Here is a 23940-nt window from a genome sequence, read left to right on the forward strand (position 1 = left end):
TTCATTAGTAGAAAGCTCTAAACTACTTACTTTGGCAATAACTGCAATATAGTCAAGGTACTATGGAACCTACAAATAAAAGCTACTTTTTATATAGCGACATCTAGTGAAGCCTTTGGCCATCACGATTAAAAAAGTCAATATTTTACGAAGCCCAACTAGATATGGAATTGTTATTTGTACATACAACGAAGTTACAATTTTATAGTTTTTAATTGCGAAACAAAATCATTCCCTACGACTATGGAGACTAATAAAAATAATTTCGAGTGACGGTACGAATCTCTTTCATAAAAAAATCAGATTAGGCATGATCAAAACCTGTTAGTTCAAGTTCATCGTCATTTATGTGTCTAAGATATGCCGGTTTTCTTGCGATGTTTTTCGTACGAACATGGAAATTCGTACGTAGAAAAATAAATTGTGGTATGCCGGGAATTTTACGTCATGTGTTCGGATGCATTATTTGTTTAATCATTAGGCTAACAATCCGTCAATAATATACTTTTGAATCTTTAGTTATGATTGACTATTTACTTACTATCCGTAGAGATGCACAAAATGCACAGAATGAATTATGGCTTTGAATAGTGTCTCTTATAGAGCTTCAAACGGAAGCTATATATTCTCGTTTATTGATCTTAAGATAAATTTGACTTCCTAGTCAGGCCTGAATGCCTCCGCTTTCCATACACAAGGGGTATAATCAAAGCTGTACGTATGTTGACTCCGGATACGGTGTAAAGTATACAGGAAAGCTCCACCTACCGGATTTTCCTGTTTTGACACTTGAAAATTAGACATAGAACAATGATTTTTTCTAGTTGTACTATAAATTCTGTATGCCCTTAGTGTGCTGGATTTTTACGTTATTTGTATATGTATACTTGTACGGACAGATAAATTCTGGCATATTTTTATGTAGTATCTACGAATCTATAAAATGATTTTACTGTAATAAAATAAAAAAGGTGTATATTTCCATAAGTCTATCTGGTCTAATATACAAAATAAGTAATCGTTATATATATATATTTTACTTTAAAAATCATTAAATTATCCTTACCTAACAGCACTATTGACCATAAGGTACATTAAACCGTGCAAAACCGGGAAAACTGCAATGAGATTTTCCTCACCTGTCCATTCTCTGTCCATAACATGCGCGCGCGCAGTGGGGCTGTTATAAAACCTAACACTGACCTATTTCATTTTTCATACCGCTGTCTATCGTAAGTAACGCCGCTGAAATTGAGTTTTTTTTGTGCAAGTGCCGTGAAAAAAAACTCTATGTGAGTAAAGTGAATAATAAAGTGATAAGTGTGTCTATGCATAAAGTATATAAAATGGATAAGGTAAATATTTAAAGATTATTTAAAAAATCTTATTTTTCTTATTGTACCATAAATCGTCAAAAATCAAATTTGAAATTCCATTACGATGTTGGCGCCAAAAATCATTTTCTACTTTCGTTCTGACAAAATGAAATGAGTTAAAGTGAATAATAATGAAAAAAACGTATATATCAGTTATAATTTGTTACATTAATCAACTTTTAAATAAGGCAGATTAGTACATAGTCAAGTAACGACCAATAACCTAAGTCCAATAAAAACCAAGTTCATGCATACACATGCACATAAGATGAAGCGAAATCTCGTCATAAATAATGAATAGTTTAAAATGTTTTGTGTCCGTCTAATTTGATTTATAGTTTATTACTTTCATCCCGAAAATTCTGCTGAAAAACAATTTAATTAAACTAATAGTCAATGGACATTGGTTATTCATAAACGAAACTTTTAAGTTGTATTTATAAATAGTTATTTTTGTATCATTACTGGAAATGATGACATATGTGGAGAGAGACTACATCATAATGTGAAATGTATTACAAGATACAGCTCTCTTTTAAACCGGTCCATCTAGATTTCACATAACGCCTATCCTGTCTAAATGAGAAAATAAGTTATTTCAATTGATTTAAATTAAAATAGCAACATTGATCTGACGTTATGTGAAACTCAAGTGCAGAAAAATGGTGTATACTCAAGGTATATAAAAATCTCACAATTACGTGAAATAATCTTTGTAAGTTTGCCATTTTCCATCAATTTCTTAGGATTCGGAGTTAAGACTTGAGGATGAGATTCAGAAATGAAACTTAAACTCGGAGTCGTACTGAGCGGTCACTTTCGTTTCTGATACCATTAGCGCTAATATACCTATGATAAGATACCGTTTGAAAACAAAACTATTGAATTATGACGTATGGACCTATGTTTCAACTCGAAATCTTGGCCTTATATAATTTGCTTGGTTCATCAGTCTCAAATGGAAACCTTACCGCGCCGCGAGTATATTTCAAAAAGCACTCATTGTACATACCATGGAAATATAACTTTGTTACTTCTAAATTTATTCTAATAGTCGTCATACATTTGGTGCAAAGAAACTAATCTTATTTTCTCTAGTGGCCTCAACAATTAGACTGAAAAGACCGTTAATGTTCTGCTTAATTTGCTGCACGAAACATGTTTTAAGATTTATGATGCTAAGAGTAACAACAGTACAAATATAGAACTATATTGTATTTTCATGCTATGCGATCAATGACTCGACTAATTATTAATCTTTATGAAAAGCGAAATCTTTTATTTTAAATCAATAAAATAGTAATGAGTTTAGATTTTTAAATAAATTTGGTGTATGATACACATTTGTTATTGTGTGTATGAAGTCCCACAAGTCAATCTTACATTTTTCTGTCTGTATCATTGGTAATTTGTCCTTGCAAGTGGGCGACAGTGTGTGCCTGATCCACGTTTGTGAAGACACTGTGGTGTCCTTAAGATGTCTATAGCAAGAACAATTTATTAGTGCACAGCTGGGATCGATCACGCGACCTCATGGTCGAGTTGAGCTTGTTCTATACTAATACCTACTTGAATCTCTAGTATCTATCTTCTTCAAGTGTTTTAGGATTACCGATTAATTAGCTAGAACTAACTTACTTTTAAAGATCTTAATTAACAGACAAACCCAAAACTTATATTTTGCAACAGTAAGCCAGTTTTGGGTTTGTCGGCACATGCCCACAGGCACCTTTTTTACCACGCCTCTGTACTATAAAAATATACGCACAGCAGTACCATGTGGGTTTCAAATTGTGTTAACGCTTTGATAAAATGTCAATAAAAAGGAATTTCACGGGTGAACGTTAGTTTAATTATGTAATTGTAAAGCGTAACAAATCAATTTGACAGACGATTTCGCTACCGCAGTCCGTGACGACGCAGGACATTCACACTGCACTTGCATGATGACAACGATTAGCCGCCTACTTAATATGTAATTGTACGCACAGATTTAAGATTGCTGCGAAAACGTTAATTTCTACTCTCGGTTTCTTTGGCACGTAGTTGTCCCTTAAAAGGAAATAATCATGTGTTGAAAATACCTTCTTTATGACAAGTTATCAATTAGATCTCCGTATTTTTACATATATGTCGCCTTTTCTAACACGTGCGTTTTCTTAGTACGGACACCTTGTTAACACCGAGTGGATCCTACTTCAAAGATTTACCTACCATTTAGTTAATTTTAGTTTTCCTTCCTTGAATCTGACAAAATTATATTGGCACGACTATATGTTCCTTCACATAAAATTCACCAATTTTACAGAAAAAATTAATATCGCCCCATGTTAGTACAATTGTTGAAAAGGGTAAGAGGATAGGAAGGGTCCGAGAATAAGACTTTCTAAATTTAAATTAAAGGTAAACTTTGAAGTCGGGACCAAGTGGTTTCACAGCGCGACTCTCATTCTTGTGGTCGTAGATTCGAATACCTGCTAACAATAAAATTTCCGTCTATTCAACATTACGGCAAAAGAAAACATCGTGAGGTACCTATGCCTTTAACCCAAAAAGTCGAATGCCCGTGTCAGTCACAGATTCTTCTGCAATCAAGAAATATATATAGACATCTGACAGCTCTCGAGATTTAGAATATTTTAATGCCACTGGTATTTTTTAAAATTCTTACTAATGAAATCCCCATTTCAGCTCATAATATTCCTAACACTGTGGTCACTCTCCCACGCGGCCTACACTAGTAGGATGGCATCCATAAGCAGATTCAGGGCTCCTACAGCATTTCGACCAGGTGTAGTTCTCCAGAGAGCTCCATATCCACCAAGATTAATGCCAGTTCATCGAGCACCGTTCGTTGTATACAGAAACATGCCTCACAGGTAACATTGTATTATATACTGTCACAGATCATAGCATGTACAGATATTAATCTTTAAAACTACAACGTTTCAATTATAGCTACGCTGTAGATAAATACCAAAATTTCATCTAAATTAGTCCATCAAAATGTTTCATTAAGAGGAATTAAGTTTCTAATTGAGCTCATCCAAGCTTGTGAGATAGGCGAGGCGTTTATGTACTTATAGTTTTAAACACATTACGACTCAACTTCATGCAAGATGAATTTCTCTAATCATAATCATCATCAACCTAATCCACGATGCAGGTATTCATTACTTCTATAACGCACTTTTACGTATTTTAGCCTTTTGTCTATACTCCTAAAGGTATAGACTGTAAAACCAAATGTGAAGGACGCAATCTTCCGTTCGTTGATTGGTCAAAACCATGGTTGGTGACATGACGAATTATGTCAAGTATCGACGTGTATTGGTCTACACTGCATCAATTACAATCGAACGGAGAGCACGATCGTATTAAATTCTTACTAATAGCAAGGCACTTCAAAGAGTGTAGCAGACTCGGTCGGTCCCCTAATTTTACGTTAAACACAAAAAGCAATGGTTGGCCTTTGTAAGTACTCCACTGAAGCTTCCGAAACTAGACACTCACTTCAAACCGGAAATATGTAGATATAAAAAAACATGTATATATTGTAAAACCCTAATTGTGTTCAGGTATTCAATAAAACCCATGAGTCCAGTAGTGACAAGAAACGTATTCAGCATGCCTTGGCAGACGACAGCAAGAATACCAGTTTCCGTCACCCCGGAGTATGACTATGCACGCGCAGCATCACAAACTGTTATTAGAACTGATGGTAGTATTTGTCCAATTTCGATGCACACCTTTCTATTTTCAAGACTTATTCCTAGTTGTATATTTTTAATTTATTCTTTTGGCACGTTTAAGCATGAGTTCGTCCACAGCGAGGGATGCCATATATAATAAAAATGATTCGACCCAATCGTAAAAATCAACCATGTTCTTGCTAGGACACTTCAATGAAAGAGTGGCGGAGAGTCTATTGCCAGTTCTTCTCGTTCCTTCTACGCCTTTTGATTGATTTGATTTGAGAACTGGCAGTACATATTAAATTTAAAGCATTTAGCATTTCTTTATTGACGTCCATCAGTGTACATTGTGTTACCTAAATTAATAAATTATTTTGAATTTGAATAATCTGAACATATGGTTACTTTATCAAATAACCGGTTCTACTACCTGGCCACGACATATATGGTATCCCAATAACGCTGTGGACGGACAACTTGGTTAAAATACTTTATGCTAACAGGTGCCATACATACAATCCCAGCGCCAAATTTAAGTTTAGCTGAAAAACCTATCGTGGTTGCCGATGTTGGAAATATCGAAGGTTCCGACTTACACATCGCTTCTGAAGCTGTAAGTATAAGTACTATAAATTATACTTAGAAAATAACGTAACCAAATAATAATGGTATATATATATATATATGATGATTTCTTTGAGTTTTAGGTGAAACCAACATACGAGGTAACAGAAAATAATGGAGAAACACAACCAGTAAAACTGCAGACAAAAATTGATGTTCCTGCTGGGTTTACAAAAGCAAATGTGAGTGTATAGCACATCTTATTAGCTAAGGGCTCTTAATCAAATTAAAATCTTACCTTGATCTGAAAACCATGTTCTCACTATGTCAAATTAAACAAGTGAAGATTGTGACTACGACTTAGAAAACTGGGTCTCCTTTTTTTAAGTACCAACAAAAATAATATGGAATTAGTCTTTCAGGCAATTAACATTAGATTTATAAAATATTTTCAGTCTGAACCAAGCTTTGACGTGAATTTACACGACGCTACTCCTCAATTCAATCCGGAATATGTGCAAGTTCAAACACCAGCTATTGCTCCACAAGAGTTTTCTGTTCAGGTTGTATAGGCTTTAGTATTCATATAATATTTTTTTGTTAAATATATACTTATTATTTATTTTAGAGATTTAATGGATTGCCATCACACCAAGATTTAATACAATCCGGCGCCGAAGGACTAATTATTCCACCGGATGCATTTTATCAATCAGATCCTCTATTTTTAGAAAAGTTACAGAATCAATTGTTACAAAAATATCCAGCTGTACAGTTCATTCCATACACACCAACACAAATGCCATCGCAGATACAGCAATTTCAACCAACCCCATTCTATTTCAATAATGATCACGTGATTAGACAACAGCCAATGTCCTTTATCGTTAATGAAAATAGAAACATAGTCCAAAGGCAAACCCAAGAAGGAACTGTGGAAAATCTACATCCACAAATATTTATAGCTAACAATGTAACAGAAATCATAACTGCATCTCCAGAAATATCGACAATGTCAGCTGCTGAAATTACGACTGTTAATATTATGGAAACACAAAATAAAACAAACACAACGAAAGTTGAAGAAAATAAATCTGAAGATAATCGAACCAATCCTATTTACTACACACAGCTAGGACCAAATATAAGTAACATTACGCCAATCGGCTTCCATGCAGCTGTAAATAATAACATAAATACGTCTTTAGAACAGTCAAAAGCGGCGATTGAAAAAAGCGACATAATAACAGAAAATACTACTACTCCATCCACAACACCATCAGTTGACACAATAAATTATCTAGACACTAAGAAACCGGAAACTAACGAAATATCTAAGGATTATAATAATTTCATACCATCGTTTGAAAAGCCAGCTGAATCTGTCAATATAGCGTACTCTATACTAAGATCTTCTGATAAAGACTCTCACAACCCTAAGGAAAACGGATCGGCTTCGGCTGGACAAGAATTTTCAAAAACGGCTGGTCAAGTTAAAGAAGCTAGAATAAAGGAAGATAAAGTATCTAACACAGAAAGAAGTCGTTCAAGTAGACAACCTGAGCAAATTGTAACAGAAAAAAGATCAGCAGATATGGGCTCGAAGAAGGTGGTAAAAGCTAAAATACCTCCAAAGAGTAAGCTGACTTTTGACGACCGAACTGGTGAACCTGTTTTACGGGTATATGCAAGTTATTTAGATAGTCCAGCCCGGGTAAGTCTAAAATTATGGTAATAATTAGGGAACACAATTTTTATCTTGATAGGCTAAATAAAAGAACGAATTTTGAAGACTTTGGCTTACCGTAGATAAATTTGCGTGCATTAGTTTACTTTAGTATGAACGTATTTCAGAAAGAGGCAATTACGACTAAACTGACGAACCTAAAGCATTTACGTGAGGCCATAACAAAAAGACAAGAACATATTGAGAAAGTCGACGCAGCTACAATTAACGATTTAGCAATGGATGTTAATCAATTCGGAATGAAGATAAAAGCTAAAAACACGGATAGCCTTCATAGTTTAGATGAATATAATAAGTAAGTTAGTAATTAACATTTGAGTAGCTTTAAATAATTTCATAATAAATTTGAAATAATCTTAAAATTATATAAGGTTGGCAAAGTATTGGAATAATTTGACAATTACAGTAGGTTTAAAATGTAAATACTAGTTAAGTTAGTTTTAAAATATAGGGACAGCATTTCAATCGACAAATATTTGGATAATTTAATAAATATGTTTCATTAATGTAAAATAGAAGAAACCAGCGATTGAAAAATTGGCCCGTGAGTCTTTTAAATATATTTATTCCAAAGACTTATTTCATACTTCCCCTTCCATTAATTTATTAGTATTGTATAAAATTATCATTATATTACATCTAACTTAATGCATTTATGTTGTTATAGATATATTTACCACTAACTAACAAGGTATTATTCTAAAATAAAAACTAAAATTTATAGATTTTTATTGTGTTATTTTTCAAGCAAAAATTTAAATCAAGATATATATTGGGTATTTGAAATAGCAGCACCAGTAGCTGAATTAAAAAAAAACTTAAGAACTTTCCATGTGTTTTCAATAAACCAATGTCAAAACATTTTATAAATACTAGTAATGTAAAAAAATATGACTACACTATTGGTTCTCATTTAATTCATTCTGATGCAAAAAAATTATCACAATTTTATTATATTTACATTGCATATTTTGTCTATTCACTAATATTATGAATTAAGTTATAAACTTATTTACAACTTTTCTACTATAACTGTAATATTGTTCAAACCTGCATAGTTCAACCCCCTTATTCATAAAAAACTAAATCAGTTTAATTTGCTCTATACTAAGAATTATTTTTGAAGTCTCTTTTTTTCCAAATTGTGTTTAAGCTACTAAGAAATATAAAATGAAATGAATGATTTAGTTTTTATGAAAAAGTGGGTTATTTTGTAATTTTCAAATTTGTGCCTGAGATTCATATTCTAGCGATTCTATTACTTGTATTTATTATGTTAAATTTTCTAAAACATCTTGGAGATTTTTGATATACACTTTCTTAATAGTCTCGAATTTAGTATTTTTAGACGGATATATAAATATAACTAAATGACATCGACATACATACATAACATATAAAACTGTGATGATTTATTGCACAAATCACCTAATTAATAAACAAAATAATATTAAGTGATGCTACTTCAGTTTTTCCAATTGATCCAAGAACCAGGGTCGGCCTGTGGCTCGTTGTGTCAATATGTCACACCCAGTCTCGGTAACAAGTAGAGTTTGTTCAAACTGAAAAATATATTTAATAGATGTAATTTATATATAATTTAATCTTTCATTTTAGTATTTTGGTTAATAACAAAAATAGCATAACTACTAAGCAACTATGTACTAAGTATTTAAACAGAAAATGTTTGTTTTTCTTAAGAATACACCAAAAATGAGAAGAATGATTTATATATATTTATATCAAGGGTTTTATTAGATAAAAAGTAAATATAGTACAAATTATAATGTCAATGTAAAACTTGACAATCTTGTTATTAGGAAAAAAATTACACATGGGATTGTAATATATACTCCTTAGGATGTGTACACTCCTTTAAGATTTGAAGTTGGTTAAAAATGTAAGTATTTTTGAATCCAATGAATAAACATTCCAAAACACATCCTCAGTAGCTAAATTGTTTAGGAGACAAGATCGATAGATGAAATATATACCCAATGAAATATAAGAAAACTTTTACTTTAAACAAGATTTACTATTTAAAAAATTTCATTTACCTGAGCAGACCTTGTCCCATCAGCACTGACAGCAGTCCAGTGATCTGGCCATTGCTCATCCCGCCACCCTCCTTCATTGATCATTGGCTCAATGGTAAAGCAGTGCCCAGGTTTCATCACTCCAACGGCTTTATTTTCTGAAAGTTGGTTTGTATTATGAATGGCCTTGAATTACATAATTATAAAACATTTTCATGTTCCTCCATAGCAATCAGTGTAGACAATCAGCCTATGGCAATTTTGATATACTTTGTAAACTCCATGTAACATCCCTCGATTTAACAACAAACCCCTTAAAGTATTAAAATTATAATTAAAGTATAAAAAGCTTTGGTTGGTTTAGCTGCAATACACTCTACAACACATTACACCCACACTCAATAATAAATAGTACTTTTTAAGTTTCCCAAATTAGTTAAAACTGCAGAACTGTGTATGTTACTTTGTTACCCATAATAAACACAAATTTCGACATCAAACATACCGGAATGAATTTCATAAGATTAATAAACTAAAACTTAATTACTGGAGCAGCAAGACGTCAAATGAAAAAAACAGACTATATGCAACAGTGTTCAAATTAGAATTGTTTCTTATGTAATTGTTTATTTCAGACTAGTGTACACACTATAAACTTTTCTTTTTCTAATACAGATCTTTCTACTTTCTATTTTTCTTTCTATTTTGTAACATCAAAATATGCAGTCCCTTGAGTGTCAATATATAGAGTTTACACTGTATATTGAAATGAAGAAAGTGGTCCTCTGAACTTTATATAGTAGTAGTAAATACAAAACTCAGCTTTTACTTACTAGCATAATGTGGCACATTAGGAGCTGTATGGAACAGTCTATGTATCCCATGTCCACAATATGACCGAACTACACTAAAGCCATTTGCTTGAGCATGCTTCTGTATGACATTGCCAATTTCACGATATTTTTCTCCAGGCTTAACAATTTCAATAGCTTTTTGTAAACATTCATATGTGACTTTTACAAGCTTTTGTGAGGTTTCTGGTACATTTCCAACAAAGAAAGTCTCATTAAGATCACCATGGAAGCCTCTGTGGTAAACTGTAATGTCAACATTACAAAGATCACCATCCTGAAATATGGAAACTTAAAGTTAGTAGTAATACCTTAAACGCAGCTAAATACAACATTTGAATGTCTTTGCTTAGCCCTTTTAGTGCCATACAAGTTTTACCAATATATTGTTACATATAAAAATGCCAATTTAATACCTGCAATGGACGCATATCAGGAATACCATGACAGATAACCTCATTAACTGATGTACAACAGCTTTTAGGAAAGTTGTGATAGTTCAAAGGGCTAGGGTAGCACTCTTTTTCTATACATGCTTCATGAACTATTCTGTCAATTTCATCTGTTGTTACACCAACACCACATGCCCTAGAACGTTTTTGTGTCATATTAAAATTTATATAATTAAGTGTACTAATGTCCACCAATGTCACCAACTTTATGTACTTACTTAGCAGCTTCATCAAGAACTTCCCGCCCTAAGCGACAAGCCACTCGCATTCCTTCAATTTCCTCGTCATCCAGCACCTTTATCTGACCTGAACCCTTAGCAGCGTTCTCGGATGCGGGAAATCCTGTAGGATGGTCTGCATAGTCCGGACGACCAATGTGTGGCGGCACTTCACGTTTTGCGCTTTGTGGATAAGGTCTTAACTTGCCGGTAAAAGCATAGGACGGCCACGGGTTATACTCTCCGTTGGTTCCATCAGAATTATCACCCTCTGAAACAAAAAAGTATATTAAATCGTTCTTCAGCTGTAACTTTGTTACCCAACCATAACCTTAAACACTCACTCGCTAACGAATGGATGATTTTGTGAGTTTTCCAAGATTTCTTGAAACAATCCTGTGAGCAGAAATATGAGCCCTGTATTCCAAACTTTATACAAGTTGGACACTGTAACTGGGCATTTGAATTACATCCCGGTGTTTCGCACAGACCAACTGCGGCCATATTTGGGAATGCAGATGATTATTGCAGGAAAAAGAAACGAGAAATTAATTGGAACTTGGATTAAAGTTTTTTTATATTTTGAGATTGAATTTTTGAACATTGACCGCATTGACTCTGACGGCTAGATTAAATGACATTTGTTATGTATGACGTTTGAGATATGGCCCAAGGGTCTCTCGAACGCTGATGTCAAATTAGCAGTGTCGAGATTATATTCTATTATTTATATTACTAACTAATCTGTAGTTATATTTATTACTATTGTCAAAGATGTTGCAGCTTTTTTGTTTAAGCTGTAGCAAGCGGCAGCGTATGTTGTAGTGCGTTATTTATTTTAAAATAACTATAAATAGTAGTTCCAGCAACGTCTAAATGTCTAGTTCAAGTGTTCTTACTTGAACTTAGAAAGATACGCCATGGATTCTTAACCTTAGGTACGTTAAGTATGCACCAATGTAAAGTACGAAGGAAAACTTGCCGGGCTATTAAAATATTCTCGTAATATATACTTAAAACTAAAAAATACTTAGCAGTTTAGACTACAACGCTGGCTTAACAGGAAACAGTTTGCCTCTCATCATAAAAACTTGGTGATTTACGGTGACACATGTGTTTTTTAATATTTTTAAAAGCTGTACCGTAGTTATTGGAGCCAGGCAATACAATAATTGCCGCCAAAGGTAACTCCGCTTCTAACATTTTTCTATTGCTCTGTAATAATTAAAAATGGTTTGTTTTCTATAATTGAACTGTAATTCCGTTAAATTTATTTGTTTGTAGTAGAACATTTAACTTCTTAATGGCACAAGACAACATTTTATAAATTTAGCGATTTCCGAGTACAATCGGAAGAGTTTGCCTTGTGCCTCCCGTATGCTCATAATCTCTTTAAGTTGGATGTTATCCAACCTTATATTTGTTAGTGGTTCGTTATTATGTATTAGTCTATTTTACTACGTCTCTATACCACACTTAAGTTACAACATTTTACAGGGCTATCTGCACCGGGGAAGAACGGGCTTACGTATCCCAAACATAACATAGGTATTTTCGTGCCCAGAAAGTAAAATAAAGCACACCTATACTTTCAATATTATAGGTCGGTGTGCTTCGATGTTGTCGAGTCTGTCTATGCCTAGCTTTATTAATGCAATCTTAGAAAAGATAGATAATAATTCCCTGGACTTAAGATCTTTTAAATTAAAAATATTAATGAATAAATTGTATTTTTTTTAATCTAAAATTACGAATAACACATGCATTATTACTTTAAATATAGGTTACGGATGATATCAACTGGCATCGTCATCGCATGCGCATAGCAAAATTATACTTAAAGCTATCTATATACTGTTTTAACCTAAGAAACGTTAAATAGTTAAATGGTGTAAAAGTTAAACAAGGAAGCTCACTATTTTTTTATATCCAACTCACCATCAACAACAATCTTACGAAGTCGATACAAGATTCCGTTCGGTAAATCCAATGACCTAATAACAGTATTTCTTAATTGCGTATATATAAAGATCCACGTTGATATCATATCATCACTGTTCATTTCGGTAAACACAAAAACGTAAAATATAGGCACAGAAATTTTATAGAACTACAAGTAAGCGCGTCATTATGACGTTATGTTTCAAAAGTGGTTCTATTTTTGTGAAGTTTATTTCCTTCCAGTCATATCCAGCGCGTGAGTTTTTACGATTTTCGTATTCAATAGTTAATATTCAATTTGATACCAATTCAATAGTCAATTTTGATACCAATGGATTCACGAGTTTGATAAATAAAATTTTACATTTAGGAATTATAAAACTGTCGGCAACGGCAAATTATTTGTTACCCCGCGTTAACAACTTTTTATAAACTACAAATTTTTCCTCTATTTGAACACAAAATATTAACTTTATATCTATATTATATACTAATTTTATAAAAAGTAAAGATTTGTATGTTTGCATGTTTATTATAACTAATAAAATGAGAAACTCTTTTGTTGCGTAATGTATTACTTACAAATATAGTTTTAACCCTAACTATTTAAACTAGTTCGTAATAAACATAATATGCTGTTTACATTTCTATTAAAATATTATTATTATATTGTAACATGGAAGTAAACGTCACATTTCAATGAAAGGAATTATAATTCTACACTATTGTTTAATTTTACAACTTAACTAGTCTGGCCATAATTACTGGTACACAATACAAATGGAGCAGAATCGAAAGAAGTTTTTAAAATAATATACGTGTTCCAAATTCAAACAAATAAAAAATTGAAAATAAGAAAAGTTTCTATGTAACAGGCCAGACTAGTTATAAAATACAATTAAATGTAACTAAATAATAGATGTTATAGTGTACTTATAAAATGTTAATTTATTAATTGTACATATACAATCAGATAACATAAATGATCAAGTAGGCAACGGGCTTCCTTATCGATAGCTATGGATCTATTCTAGGCACTTCCTTAATAATAAGTAATATAAATAAAAAAGAAGAAGGGTAAAGAGGATACCTAAATTAACAAAAATAAAATTACAGATAACAACATAATAGACCTATTAATAAAATTCAGACATTACAAAAAAAAATTAAAAAGTACCTTATGTAATATGTATATTAAATAATTTAAAATCAGTTTTAAGCTAAGCTAAGTCAAATCCATTAAATATTTTTACAACCGCGAATTACGACAGTAAGCGCTAGTCTCGTCTCGGAATCTGAGGGCGAGACTTTAATTTTAAACTTACACAAACCGGTTTGAACATCTATTCAAAATAATATAATTTGGCAATATTGCAACTAATATTAGCATGTCTAAGTCCTAACTAACTTGTATAATACCACTTAAGTCCTACAAGTTACAAGATATTCATGCTCTAAGCTGTGCACCTGAGACTTCAACGAGGTCAACAAGACTTCCTGTAGATAATAATTTAATAACTTCGTATCTAGTATTGTCTTTTGTTAACATGGCTTTTACACATTAAGAAAACACTTTTTAAACGGATTATTATAAACTTATATTTATTTACATAATTTAAAATTTTCCGACGTTTCGCGTGCTTTACAGCGTGCATGGTCAGGGTGACGACGAATTATAAGTTTATAATAGTAATACATAGCTTCAATCCGTTTAAAAAGTGTTTTCTTAACTTCGTATCCGCATACAAAATTGTATTCGTTCTTATTTTGGCATATTAAAATACTGTACGTAATAAAGATTTAACGGAATTATAAAAGCATTAACGATATATTAGGTATACATTATATAAAACAATATTCAAACTGTATGGTTACGAGGCTGTTAAGTTAAAATTTTACCTTATAGTTTAATCGTTATAATTACTCTAATTTTGCATTTTCTGTATTCAAATTTTTATCGTAACCGTTAAACAGTTATGCAAGCAATTTGATTATAAACAATCTAGATAACGAGAGTAATGTTAGTCCTTTATACATAAATTCCCTTATATTACGTTCTGTTTATTGTTTAGAAATGTATATTATAATTACATTTATGATTAAGTAACACAAAACCCAGTTGCTAAGTTTCCTCTTGTTATATACTTATACTATATCAAGTAGTGTTGTAGGGTTAGACGATTCGTTCGGCAGACGTACTCTGACTGTCGCGTAGGGCGCTACGCTCGTAGCCGGCATTTTTCGTAGCTTGTAGATCGCGGCAAAAGTTGTGACTTAGATTGGCCCTGAGGTGAGTCGGTAATTTTTATAATAATAATTTATAGCTAAAATGTATGGATTAAGTACTATTTCTCAATTTTAAATATTGTTATACATAATTTGTTTTTATTTAGTTTTTATTAAACGTAAGTATTGATCACATGGTAACAATAAATGAAATCCATCTTTCCATCCATCCATCATCTACAGCACGTAAATGTTTAAAATGTTTTTGTAAAAGCGTTAAGATAAAAAAAAAACTCAAAATAAATTACATTAAAGAACTGTTGGTATTAAAGAATGATATTTTATGGATCATAATGTAAAATAATAAAAGGCCTCATTTAAATTTTAATGTCTTTCCGCATCGCAGGGCAGTGGATAGAAATTCAGTCGCACCCTCAGATGGGCTATTAACCTTTCATTTTCACGGAAGAATGGAAGAGGTCACTTTATCGTTTATGAACAGCCCCCGATCAGGAACATAGTATTGCTTGAACTATAAATATTTTATAATGTAACGTTCAAACAGTGCTATAATTTTATTTTTAATTATTAATTTACTAAATTCGTCCGCTACATACTTTGTTAGTCAGTTAAATTATCAGTAAAGTCTTAGGTTATCGTAATTTCTAGAAAATTTGTTATATATACATAATGAATTGTCTTGTAACAAGGACCAAATCATAAACATCTATCGTACATTTATGGTTGATACACAATCATTTTCGCTATTTTATCCGTTACAATAACAGTACAATACAATTGTTATACAGTAAATTTAAAAAGAGGACATCAAAACATAATTACCATACAGACAGCACGCAATGCGACGCTTTCAAAACACACAAACAAACAAAGCTTAGGTACGCATTCGAAATGAAAAACTTTGAAATGTTGACACACCGTCCTAAGAGAGGGAATGTTACAAAAGTCGAGCGTCTGAGTTAAGAATAGACTTTAGACTTGGGTCTAGCCAACAACAGATTATATGACCGTCAATATGTTGGTCACAGAGTACATTGAAATGTTAAAGTGAAAAACACATGCAATTTTAAAACTACCAAAATTCTCCAATCAATACCTGGCTGTATCAACTAAAGTACTTTGCCTTTCCCATTAGGGATAAATTAATATCAATTAATGACATATAATTTTAATATTTACATTTTTCAAATTGCTTGTTAAGTAATTATATGTTCGTTTTACGCTGAAAAATTTAATTTATTTAACATAATAAATACAGTTTCTCTATCATTATTTATAACGTATCTTGGTTTTCATCCGAAATCATCATTTTTAGTTTAGCAGATACCAAACACATACCCACTTGCGTATAGAAAGTACATATATTGGTCTGCGCCGTGTCACTATAGATCTCAAGGGACTGTATATATAATAAATAATCAAAACATATTTAATAATATAAAAACATTGACATAATCGCTCATAACTTACGTTATTATAAGTGTACTTCATATATATGATGTTAGGTTAAAAATTTGACAAAACATTTTTATATAGAACCGATCAGTCTGGATATATACTTTGGCGGAGATGCTTACGATTCCATACTCAATTAAAAAAAACGCACTTAAACCATAAACAAATATTTCTTAAATGGAAAACAAAATAATATTGAAATAACGTTACTACCTAACTAAAGGATATATACCCTTTTAGAACTTTCCATTTTTGTACACTACAGCTTATAGATGGAAAAAAGCTTTTTACTGATTACTTGTCTCGTCTGGAATTTCTACCTAAAGCTTCTCTGACGTATGAAACATTAAAAGTGTATGTCATATGATTAAGTGTTTTTGTCGATAAATAATCGTTTAGAAACCTTTTTGAAATAAGTGAATAAGGAAAATATATTGCTTTCATTAAAGATGCACTGCAATGCACGTGATGAACAAGGGGTGACGCATATCAGCGTCGTATCCTCTACCTGATATGACGAGATTTCTTCAGGTTGTGAACTTAAAAAGTTCTTTACCGTCCTAAGTCTTCCTTAATGCGATCGTTCGGCACGTGGCCATGGGTTTTCTGTTTCTAGGGCCCCTACCCTTGGCCACTATATTGTGCCCTACTCTTTTCAAATTTCACGAATTTATACAATTTGTTTTTGTTCTATGCTATGGTCATCTATCATGGTTCAAAGTGCGGAATAAAATATATAGACAACATTAAACATTTGACTATAACGTAAATTTGAACATTAACTATGATTTGAATATTTAAATATCCCTCCATTTAATTAGCAAATAATACAAAAAAAACCTATAACTTATTCATACTAAATTTACTAAAACAGTATATCATGTATATTTTTAATCTGTTTATGAAAAAAGGGGTTTAATAAATTGGCTATGCTTGCTAATCAGTTATCCGGATTTGGCGGCAGTTGCACACAAATTAATGGTACGTCACAGGCAGATTTTACAAGGACCCGTGAATAAGCGAAAGCGATTAATATTAGACATTATTTAGCAACGTATCTAATGCAGTCATTTTAAGTTAAAGCTACAAGACTAAGTATATCCTGTATTGTGTATGTGTATGTTTTTATTGTCCCGTCCTCTTCACTGAATTATTTTTAAGAAATAAAATGAAAATAAAATAATCTTATCCCAATACACACACGCGTCTTGTTGCTAGTGTGATTACTAAATAATAACACTAGACTTTAGAGTAGTACTGTTTATCATCTTGATTTTGGAATATTATGTACCAGACAGAAACTATAGTGTGTTTTTCTATAAAAAAAAACGTAAGTTTGTATTTCATTTTAATAAACGTCAAATTTAAAAGACCTTATACTCTAGTATCATATATTTGTTGCAAGTGGGAAGCAACGTGTTGTACGACATAAAAGGTGTCGCGAAGTGCTTATAGCTTTAGCCCGCCAGTCACCCCGAAGGGTGCCTAGTGAAATATCATTGGAATTCCTCTATCCAAGATAATCCGGGACCAGTTTGTCACGATCGACGCGTCTAACAAATTCCGATATCGATGCCATCTTGTAATAACGATTCGGAATGTTATTTCGCAATCCGTTAAGGCGGAAAATTTCTACGTCCTGTTCGTTATAGCTCTATCTTATACCCACTAACGTAATTTTAAGAAGCGTTAAAACGTCAAAACGATATAGTAGTTTCTATTAATCATTTAATACAGTATTTTTCTTAGTAACAACGTGAGAATAATTCAAGTCTCTAAAGTTTCAAATAAAATTATAATTGCTAACCTGGCTATATAATTATTATTCAGTTTAAATTTTAAAATCGACCTTAAAATAATTCAGCGAGTCTTTACCTAAACATCATGTTAGCAACAGTTTTAAAACTTTATCTTTCATTGTCTTTCATTATAGCCTGTCCAAATAACTCATTAAGCCAATGTAACACCTTAAGATCTACTTAACGTATATTCTGCTAAAATGTTTCCTTTTCAGCCAAAACCTTTGTCACCGTTAACAATATACGCGTATATCGCAATGTTTAGAATGATTAATGTCTACTGAAATTAATGAATTTAGACACAGACAATTTATTTGCGGATTAGTTGAAAAAATGTGTTAAGGCCGTTTGAATAACACAATTAAATAGAGTACATTTCAAATTAAAGGGTGTGGTATGTTTTTATCAATAGGTTTTTTAACATACATTTATTTGATGATTATCCCTTTCAAAATACATTTCATTTCTAAAAAATTGTATTTATATTTTTATGTTTGACGTTACTTCACCTTTTTACCACTTTGTTCTCTTAGTATGGGTTTGAAGGAAGAAGACGTTAGAAAGCTATGAGTATTTTTGAAATTTTTATACGATTTAATTTATTAGTAAAACAGTGCGTCCTATAAACTAAAAAAACTGATTAGTACGATTCTGATGTATATGAACTTAATACTTTTTTTAAACCACAAAGAAAGTTAATTCAAACCAGCACTTATACGTTAGTATAAGATAATCTTCGAGTGTCATGAAAATTAGGTCCATTAAGACTAGTTAAAAATGTATCTATACAAAAATTCAAGATTGTTAAAATAAGCTATTTTTGAGGCATTTTATTTGCGGTACGATGTTAACATTGTTTTGCTTTTAAGCGATATTTATAATTTACCGAAAAACGACAATTCTTTCAGACGAAACTTTAAGATGTAACAGGTTTTTTTATTGGTTTGATGGATTGCCACGTCAAAATATTTTCGGTGGCTATAAATATAAGGCGATAGGTTATATCAGTAGTATATTAGTGAATGTCGGAACGTCAATACGCTACTGTCAACTCCCATTGTGTCTATTGTAAATTAAAAAGATTTAAGTGACATTAGTCCAAAATAATGTTATATATATTATCGACTATTTAATGTTCGATAGTAAATTACAAATAATAAAATACTTAAAGACAATAAATATTAAATTAATCATTTGACACTCGTTCCTACGGTTGCCAATTGACCGTAGTCGTTTCGGGTTCGGTCGTGGAACGAGTACATGAAATGTCACGAAACTTGTCTATCACACATTCGGGTCGCTATAAATACAGGAACTGATTTGTATGGGACTTACTTCAGTGAGATTCTGTCTTCCCCTACGGGTGATTGATCACCCTAATACGGCAGAAGCCGAGGTTCAACTCTCACATCAGCCGCCCTTGCGCTAGTAGCGGGAAAAAGCCCATTTTTGGAAGAACTACGGTCGCCAGACCAGGCCGAGCTGAGCCGTCAAGGCCCGTCAAACCAGCGAGATTCCATTCAAAAAACATGTTCTGAGTTATCGAATCGAGCAGGAACCTTTACAAATCGTTATTGTGTCTAGTTCTTGTTTCTCCATCCACTTCAGCCGTCCAATTTACGTTTACTCTCATTTTCCATGAATTGTGCTTGTTATTCCTTAATCTCTGATTCTACCGACACCTCCCTTACAAACAATTATTTAATTAATACCTTAGAAAACTGAATGGGGTTACAACCTTTTAGGTCTGGGCTTTCGTTTTCCAGCCTGCCTTCGATTTTTCCAGTATGCCAGTTTCCTCGAGCTGATTTTCTTCACAGTATAACAGACAATTAAACGCGCACATACACAAAAATTTTATTGGTCCATAACCGTTGTTAGAACTGAAGCCAACTAGGCCAACACATTCAATTAATATACCATTGCAATAACGTACGCTTAAGTAAAGACCTATTTTAAATTATTGTATCTTTGAGCTATAGAACAATGAACTTTTAATAAAATATTTACGCTTTTAAATAATCTTGATTATTTCATCAAAGCATACACGGACAGGTTTGCAGGTGACAGTGATAAATTAAAATTTACAACGCTTAATAACTTTGCAAGGGTAAACGTCACGGGTTCACATTCATTTATTTCACAAATAAATTAACGAAGTACTGTGATTAAACAAATCTCTTGGACGTGCGTACACGTGCGGTCTTATACGCCTTACCAGTTTAAGCTTTTCTTTATTAAAAATCCTTATTCATTAAAAAAAAAGTTGTTTAAACCGCTACAAGTGCGTAAAAATATAGTAAATTGAAGTACTTTAATTAAATCAGTGTACCTAGGTAACACTGATAATATTTAGAAAATTAAAAACGGTTTAATGTAGAAAGTTGCCAATAGTTTTATTGTTTATCGAAGTAATCTTCGTTCCTCTCTACATATCGTTGCATTCGATGGAACCACTGAGAAAAAAGCAGTGGGCCCAATCTTCCTTAGGGTCTTCTATGCCATTTTCGTACGCTTTCACCGCATCGTCAAGGCTCGTAATGCGAATACCTTGAATTTTATCTTTAGTTCTTGGGTATAAATGAAAGTCACAGGGCGCCAGGTCAGGACTGTATGGCGGATGACTCATTATCTCGACACCGGCCAAAGTCAAATATTCATCAATCCATGCGAAGGTTTTTCTGGTCGTCGGTTAAAGTATGGGGAATCCGTCTGGTACAAAGCTCCTGACACCTAAATGTTCGTGTAATTTTTTTTGAACTTGACTCATGCTTGCTGACCAATGCCTAGGTTTGTCCGTATCTGCTGATAGGTCACTCTCTTATCTTCCCCTATCATGCGTCGCACAGCACTGATCTTATCTTTAGTAGTCAGTGTTAAAGGTCGTCCCTTACGCGGATCATCATTGACTTTGCTACGTCCACGCTTAAACTCGTAAAACCAATTTTAAATAGAGGCACGAGATGGGGCTTCATTAAGAAATGCTAATCGCAGCCTATCATAGCTTTGTTGTTGAGTAAGGCCACAACAAAAGCCATTGACCGAAATTTTTTTCGCGTTAGGTTCCTTTTCACGTGTAACAAGAGTATTAGATTTGCCGCCAATTTACAAAAACAATGAATGCAATACCAGGTTACCAAGGAATTCTCAAATTTAAATTCAAAGGAAGTTAGTATTACCAATGCTTCTAACTTGCCCGTGCTAAACATTTTCTGTGTTACCCACGTGAAAATTTCATAATATAAACCTGTTCTACCTTTATATGAGTCAATTTATATGTGACACAGATGATTAATTATAAACAATTTAACAATGTCTAAGGATGTATGTAGAATTATAGTTTTACTGCTAATAACAGTAATTGCTATAATATCAACATATTTCGAAACACCCATGGTATAACTTTTCTATCCTTAGCTATCAAGATTTAATATTATTTTTATTTTCTTTATAGAACAGGTAGGAAGCTTATCTTGTATTAAGTGATACGCACATGGACACTCTTAATGCCAGAGAGCTCTCGAGTGCGTTGCAGGTCTTTTAAGAATTGGTACGCTTTTTTATTTAAGTCCTATTCGGAAATACTTCATATACTAAATATGAACTATTTATGCCTGAAGTTTAAACACAAAACTCATTTTGCCGTTTAGCTATAAAGAGCTCACTTTCTGATTTAAACAATCTAAAAGGACAACGGTTTTATTTTTTAATAACGTTTTTAGCAAACATAAAAATATTTCATTGCGTGTTTCCCTTTGCATAAAATACTTTGAGAATCAAGTTAGGAACACAATGAGCAGAAATAATAAACTCATAGGCTGAGGTTACAAAATATAAGCAAGCTTATATTTGTAACTTTAAACCACTTATTGATATAGGCGTGAGTGTTGTAATTTTTATCCTCGTTGTCAATTACACTTATTTTACTTTATACCCTAATTTCTTACACTTTCTTAGTGATGTTAGTGTGTCCAGCTCAGTATACTTCAAAAAAATATTTCCAGTGATAATTTTTAATGGGATCGTGTCCTTTGCTCCTTTGAATCTGAGAGCATTTATATGCGGCAGTGCGTTGCGATCCACTAAAATCATAGTGGATCTAGAATGTACTTTCAATAAGCTCAGTCACATATACCTTTGTCCTCTATGATATGAGGAATACGTAAACACCATTTCCACCTCAGTTATAAAAAAATTGGCTTGAGTATTTTACCAAAAATCTTTATCATAACTGAAACATAAGATACTTATTAGTCTTAAGTTAGGCTAGATCGTAATGTTCCATGATATCTTATTAAGAAAACATATACTGAAACATACAAAAAATTGCTTTGTCCAGATAAGAACATACAAATACGTATTTTTCTGAACAAAAGAACTGAAGTCCGTCTAGACATAACAAATTCGAACAAGAGGAATAAAACACCACCCAGTGTATTTCAAACGTAACTTTGAAATCACAATCATCTCGTTTCACGATTATTTTCTCAGACAAGATCTTGGCTTAATAGTGTTAATTAAGGCTCTATCACTCGCTTAAGATTAGTACAAGTTTATGGGGCCTTAAAAAAGTGTCGTCTTAAAATGGAGATATTTTTAAGTGCCTGACAAGATAAACGATTGCAATTTATACGAAATGCTTTGTGTTCAGCAGGGATTGTTATCTGGCGAGTCAGTTTTTCAACTTAATATCCGATGCTTAAATTCAAATAATTTTACTGGAAAAATTGTCTAGGTTTAGTAGGTACTTTAAACTACGAAGATGTGCTTAAATATTATACTAAACTAGTAAAATACTAGTTTAGTATAATATTTAAGCCATACGTGTGCCATGCTGTCGATTTGATACAGTATCTTTTTTGATACGGTGGTAATTTCTCCAATCCTCATATAAGTAATGATAGCAACTTTCGCGTGAAATTATTTTACTAAAAATTGTTCACCAACACATTATAAATTAGGCTACCTTTAATCAATGATTTTCTATGAAAGGCCAAGACCAAAACCAATCAATAAAAATATAATTGGATTCTCCTAAACTATTTTAATGTTAATAATAAATCCAACAACGAACTCTTATATAAACTAAAATAACGTAAACAAGTAAGTACATGACTATCTAAAATTCTTCTCAGATGGACTTGACTGGACTATAAATGAATAGTGATGATAAATTAGGCTAAGTATTGACCACAAAGGACCATTAGAGTCCCCAAGTAAATGACATTAAAATAATTCAAGAGACATTTAACTTAAGTTTTTAGTGGCTATAAAAATATTGACAAATTATTTAATGCCAACCATTTAATAACTCATAACAATAAATTCTCATGGTTAAATGGGTCGTGCTGGAAGTAATCGAAGAAAACAGTAATAAGTGGGTAAACTAAAACTCTTTAGAACTCGCCAGTTAAAAACATTGCTCTTTGGTAACCTAATGTAGTATATTGCATTCATTTGTCATTTGTTTTTGTGAATTGGCAGAAAATCTAAAACTCTTGTTACACGTGAAAAACCTATCGCGAGAAAATTTTTGGTCAATGATTTATTATGACTTTC

At 32.4% G+C, this 23940-nt stretch overlaps 3 protein-coding genes across 7 annotated transcripts in view; 2 read left to right on the forward strand and 1 right to left on the reverse strand.

The window, feature by feature from the left end:
* Positions 1-1238: 1238 nt before the first annotated feature.
* LOC123712718 lies at positions 1239-8054 on the forward strand. Of its 3 annotated transcripts, none has more exons than XM_045665937.1 (8): positions 1239-1355; positions 4068-4255; positions 4955-5097; positions 5575-5684; positions 5779-5877; positions 6091-6198; positions 6264-7349; positions 7490-8054. In XM_045665937.1, exons 1-8 carry the CDS (start codon positions 1329-1331, stop codon positions 7679-7681), a joined length of 1953 nt encoding a protein of 650 aa, XP_045521893.1. In that variant the 5' UTR covers positions 1239-1328; the 3' UTR covers positions 7682-8054. The 3 variants fall into 3 exon arrangements, with proteins under 3 accessions (XP_045521893.1, XP_045521902.1, XP_045521911.1); XM_045665946.1 differs by having other exon boundaries at positions 5596-5684; XM_045665955.1 differs by lacking the exons at positions 1239-1355; positions 4068-4255 and adding an exon at positions 4772-4850.
* Positions 8055-8779: 725 nt separating this feature from the next.
* On the reverse strand, positions 8780-13060 carry LOC123712733 (methionine aminopeptidase 1). Of its 3 annotated transcripts, XM_045665987.1 has the most exons (7): positions 12878-13005; positions 12082-12154; positions 10940-11210; positions 10686-10857; positions 10252-10546; positions 9440-9576; positions 8780-8944 (listed from the first exon to the last, which is right to left on the reverse strand). In XM_045665987.1, exons 1-7 carry the CDS (start codon positions 12878-12880, stop codon positions 8843-8845), a joined length of 1053 nt encoding a protein of 350 aa, XP_045521943.1. In that variant the 5' UTR covers positions 12881-13005; the 3' UTR covers positions 8780-8842. The 3 variants fall into 3 exon arrangements, with proteins under 3 accessions (XP_045521943.1, XP_045521934.1, XP_045521925.1); XM_045665978.1 differs by lacking the exon at positions 12082-12154 and having other exon boundaries at positions 12878-13060; XM_045665969.1 differs by lacking the exons at positions 12082-12154; positions 12878-13005 and adding an exon at positions 11284-11557.
* A 2058-nt stretch (positions 13061-15118) lies between these two features.
* LOC123719931 (tolloid-like protein 1) overlaps positions 15119-23940 on the forward strand; it is a 60805-nt gene continuing 51983 nt past the window's right edge. The window contains exon 1 of the mRNA XM_045676254.1: positions 15119-15170. The gene's annotated coding sequence lies outside the window, so the exon portion shown is untranslated. The remainder of the gene's footprint in view (positions 15171-23940) is intronic.

Source organism: Pieris brassicae, chromosome 1, assembly GCF_905147105.1.
Source record: "Pieris brassicae chromosome 1, ilPieBrab1.1, whole genome shotgun sequence".
Classification (NCBI taxonomy): Eukaryota; Metazoa; Arthropoda; class Insecta; order Lepidoptera; family Pieridae; genus Pieris; species Pieris brassicae.

Excerpts from the sequence above, each read along its gene's own strand:
- LOC123712718 (XM_045665937.1), top strand. The coding sequence starts at position 1,329 with ATGCATAAAGTATATAAAATGGATAAG. Across the intron at positions 5,878-6,090 it reads CTGGGTTTACAAAAGCAAAT|TCTGAACCAAGCTTTGACGT; the intron begins GTGAGTGTATAG and ends AAATATTTTCAG. Across the intron at positions 6,199-6,263 it reads CACAAGAGTTTTCTGTTCAG|AGATTTAATGGATTGCCATC; the intron begins GTTGTATAGGCT and ends TATTTATTTTAG.
- LOC123712733 (XM_045665969.1), bottom strand. The coding sequence starts at position 11,443 with ATGGCCGCAGTTGGTCTGTGCGAAACACCGGGATGTAATTCAAATGCC. Across the intron at positions 11,211-11,283 it reads AATCATCCATTCGTTAGCGA|AGGGTGATAATTCTGATGGA; the intron begins GTGAGTGTTTAA and ends TTTTTGTTTCAG. Across the intron at positions 8,945-9,439 it reads ATGGGACAAGGTCTGCTCAG|TTTGAACAAACTCTACTTGT; the intron begins GTAAATGAAATT and ends TATATTTTTCAG.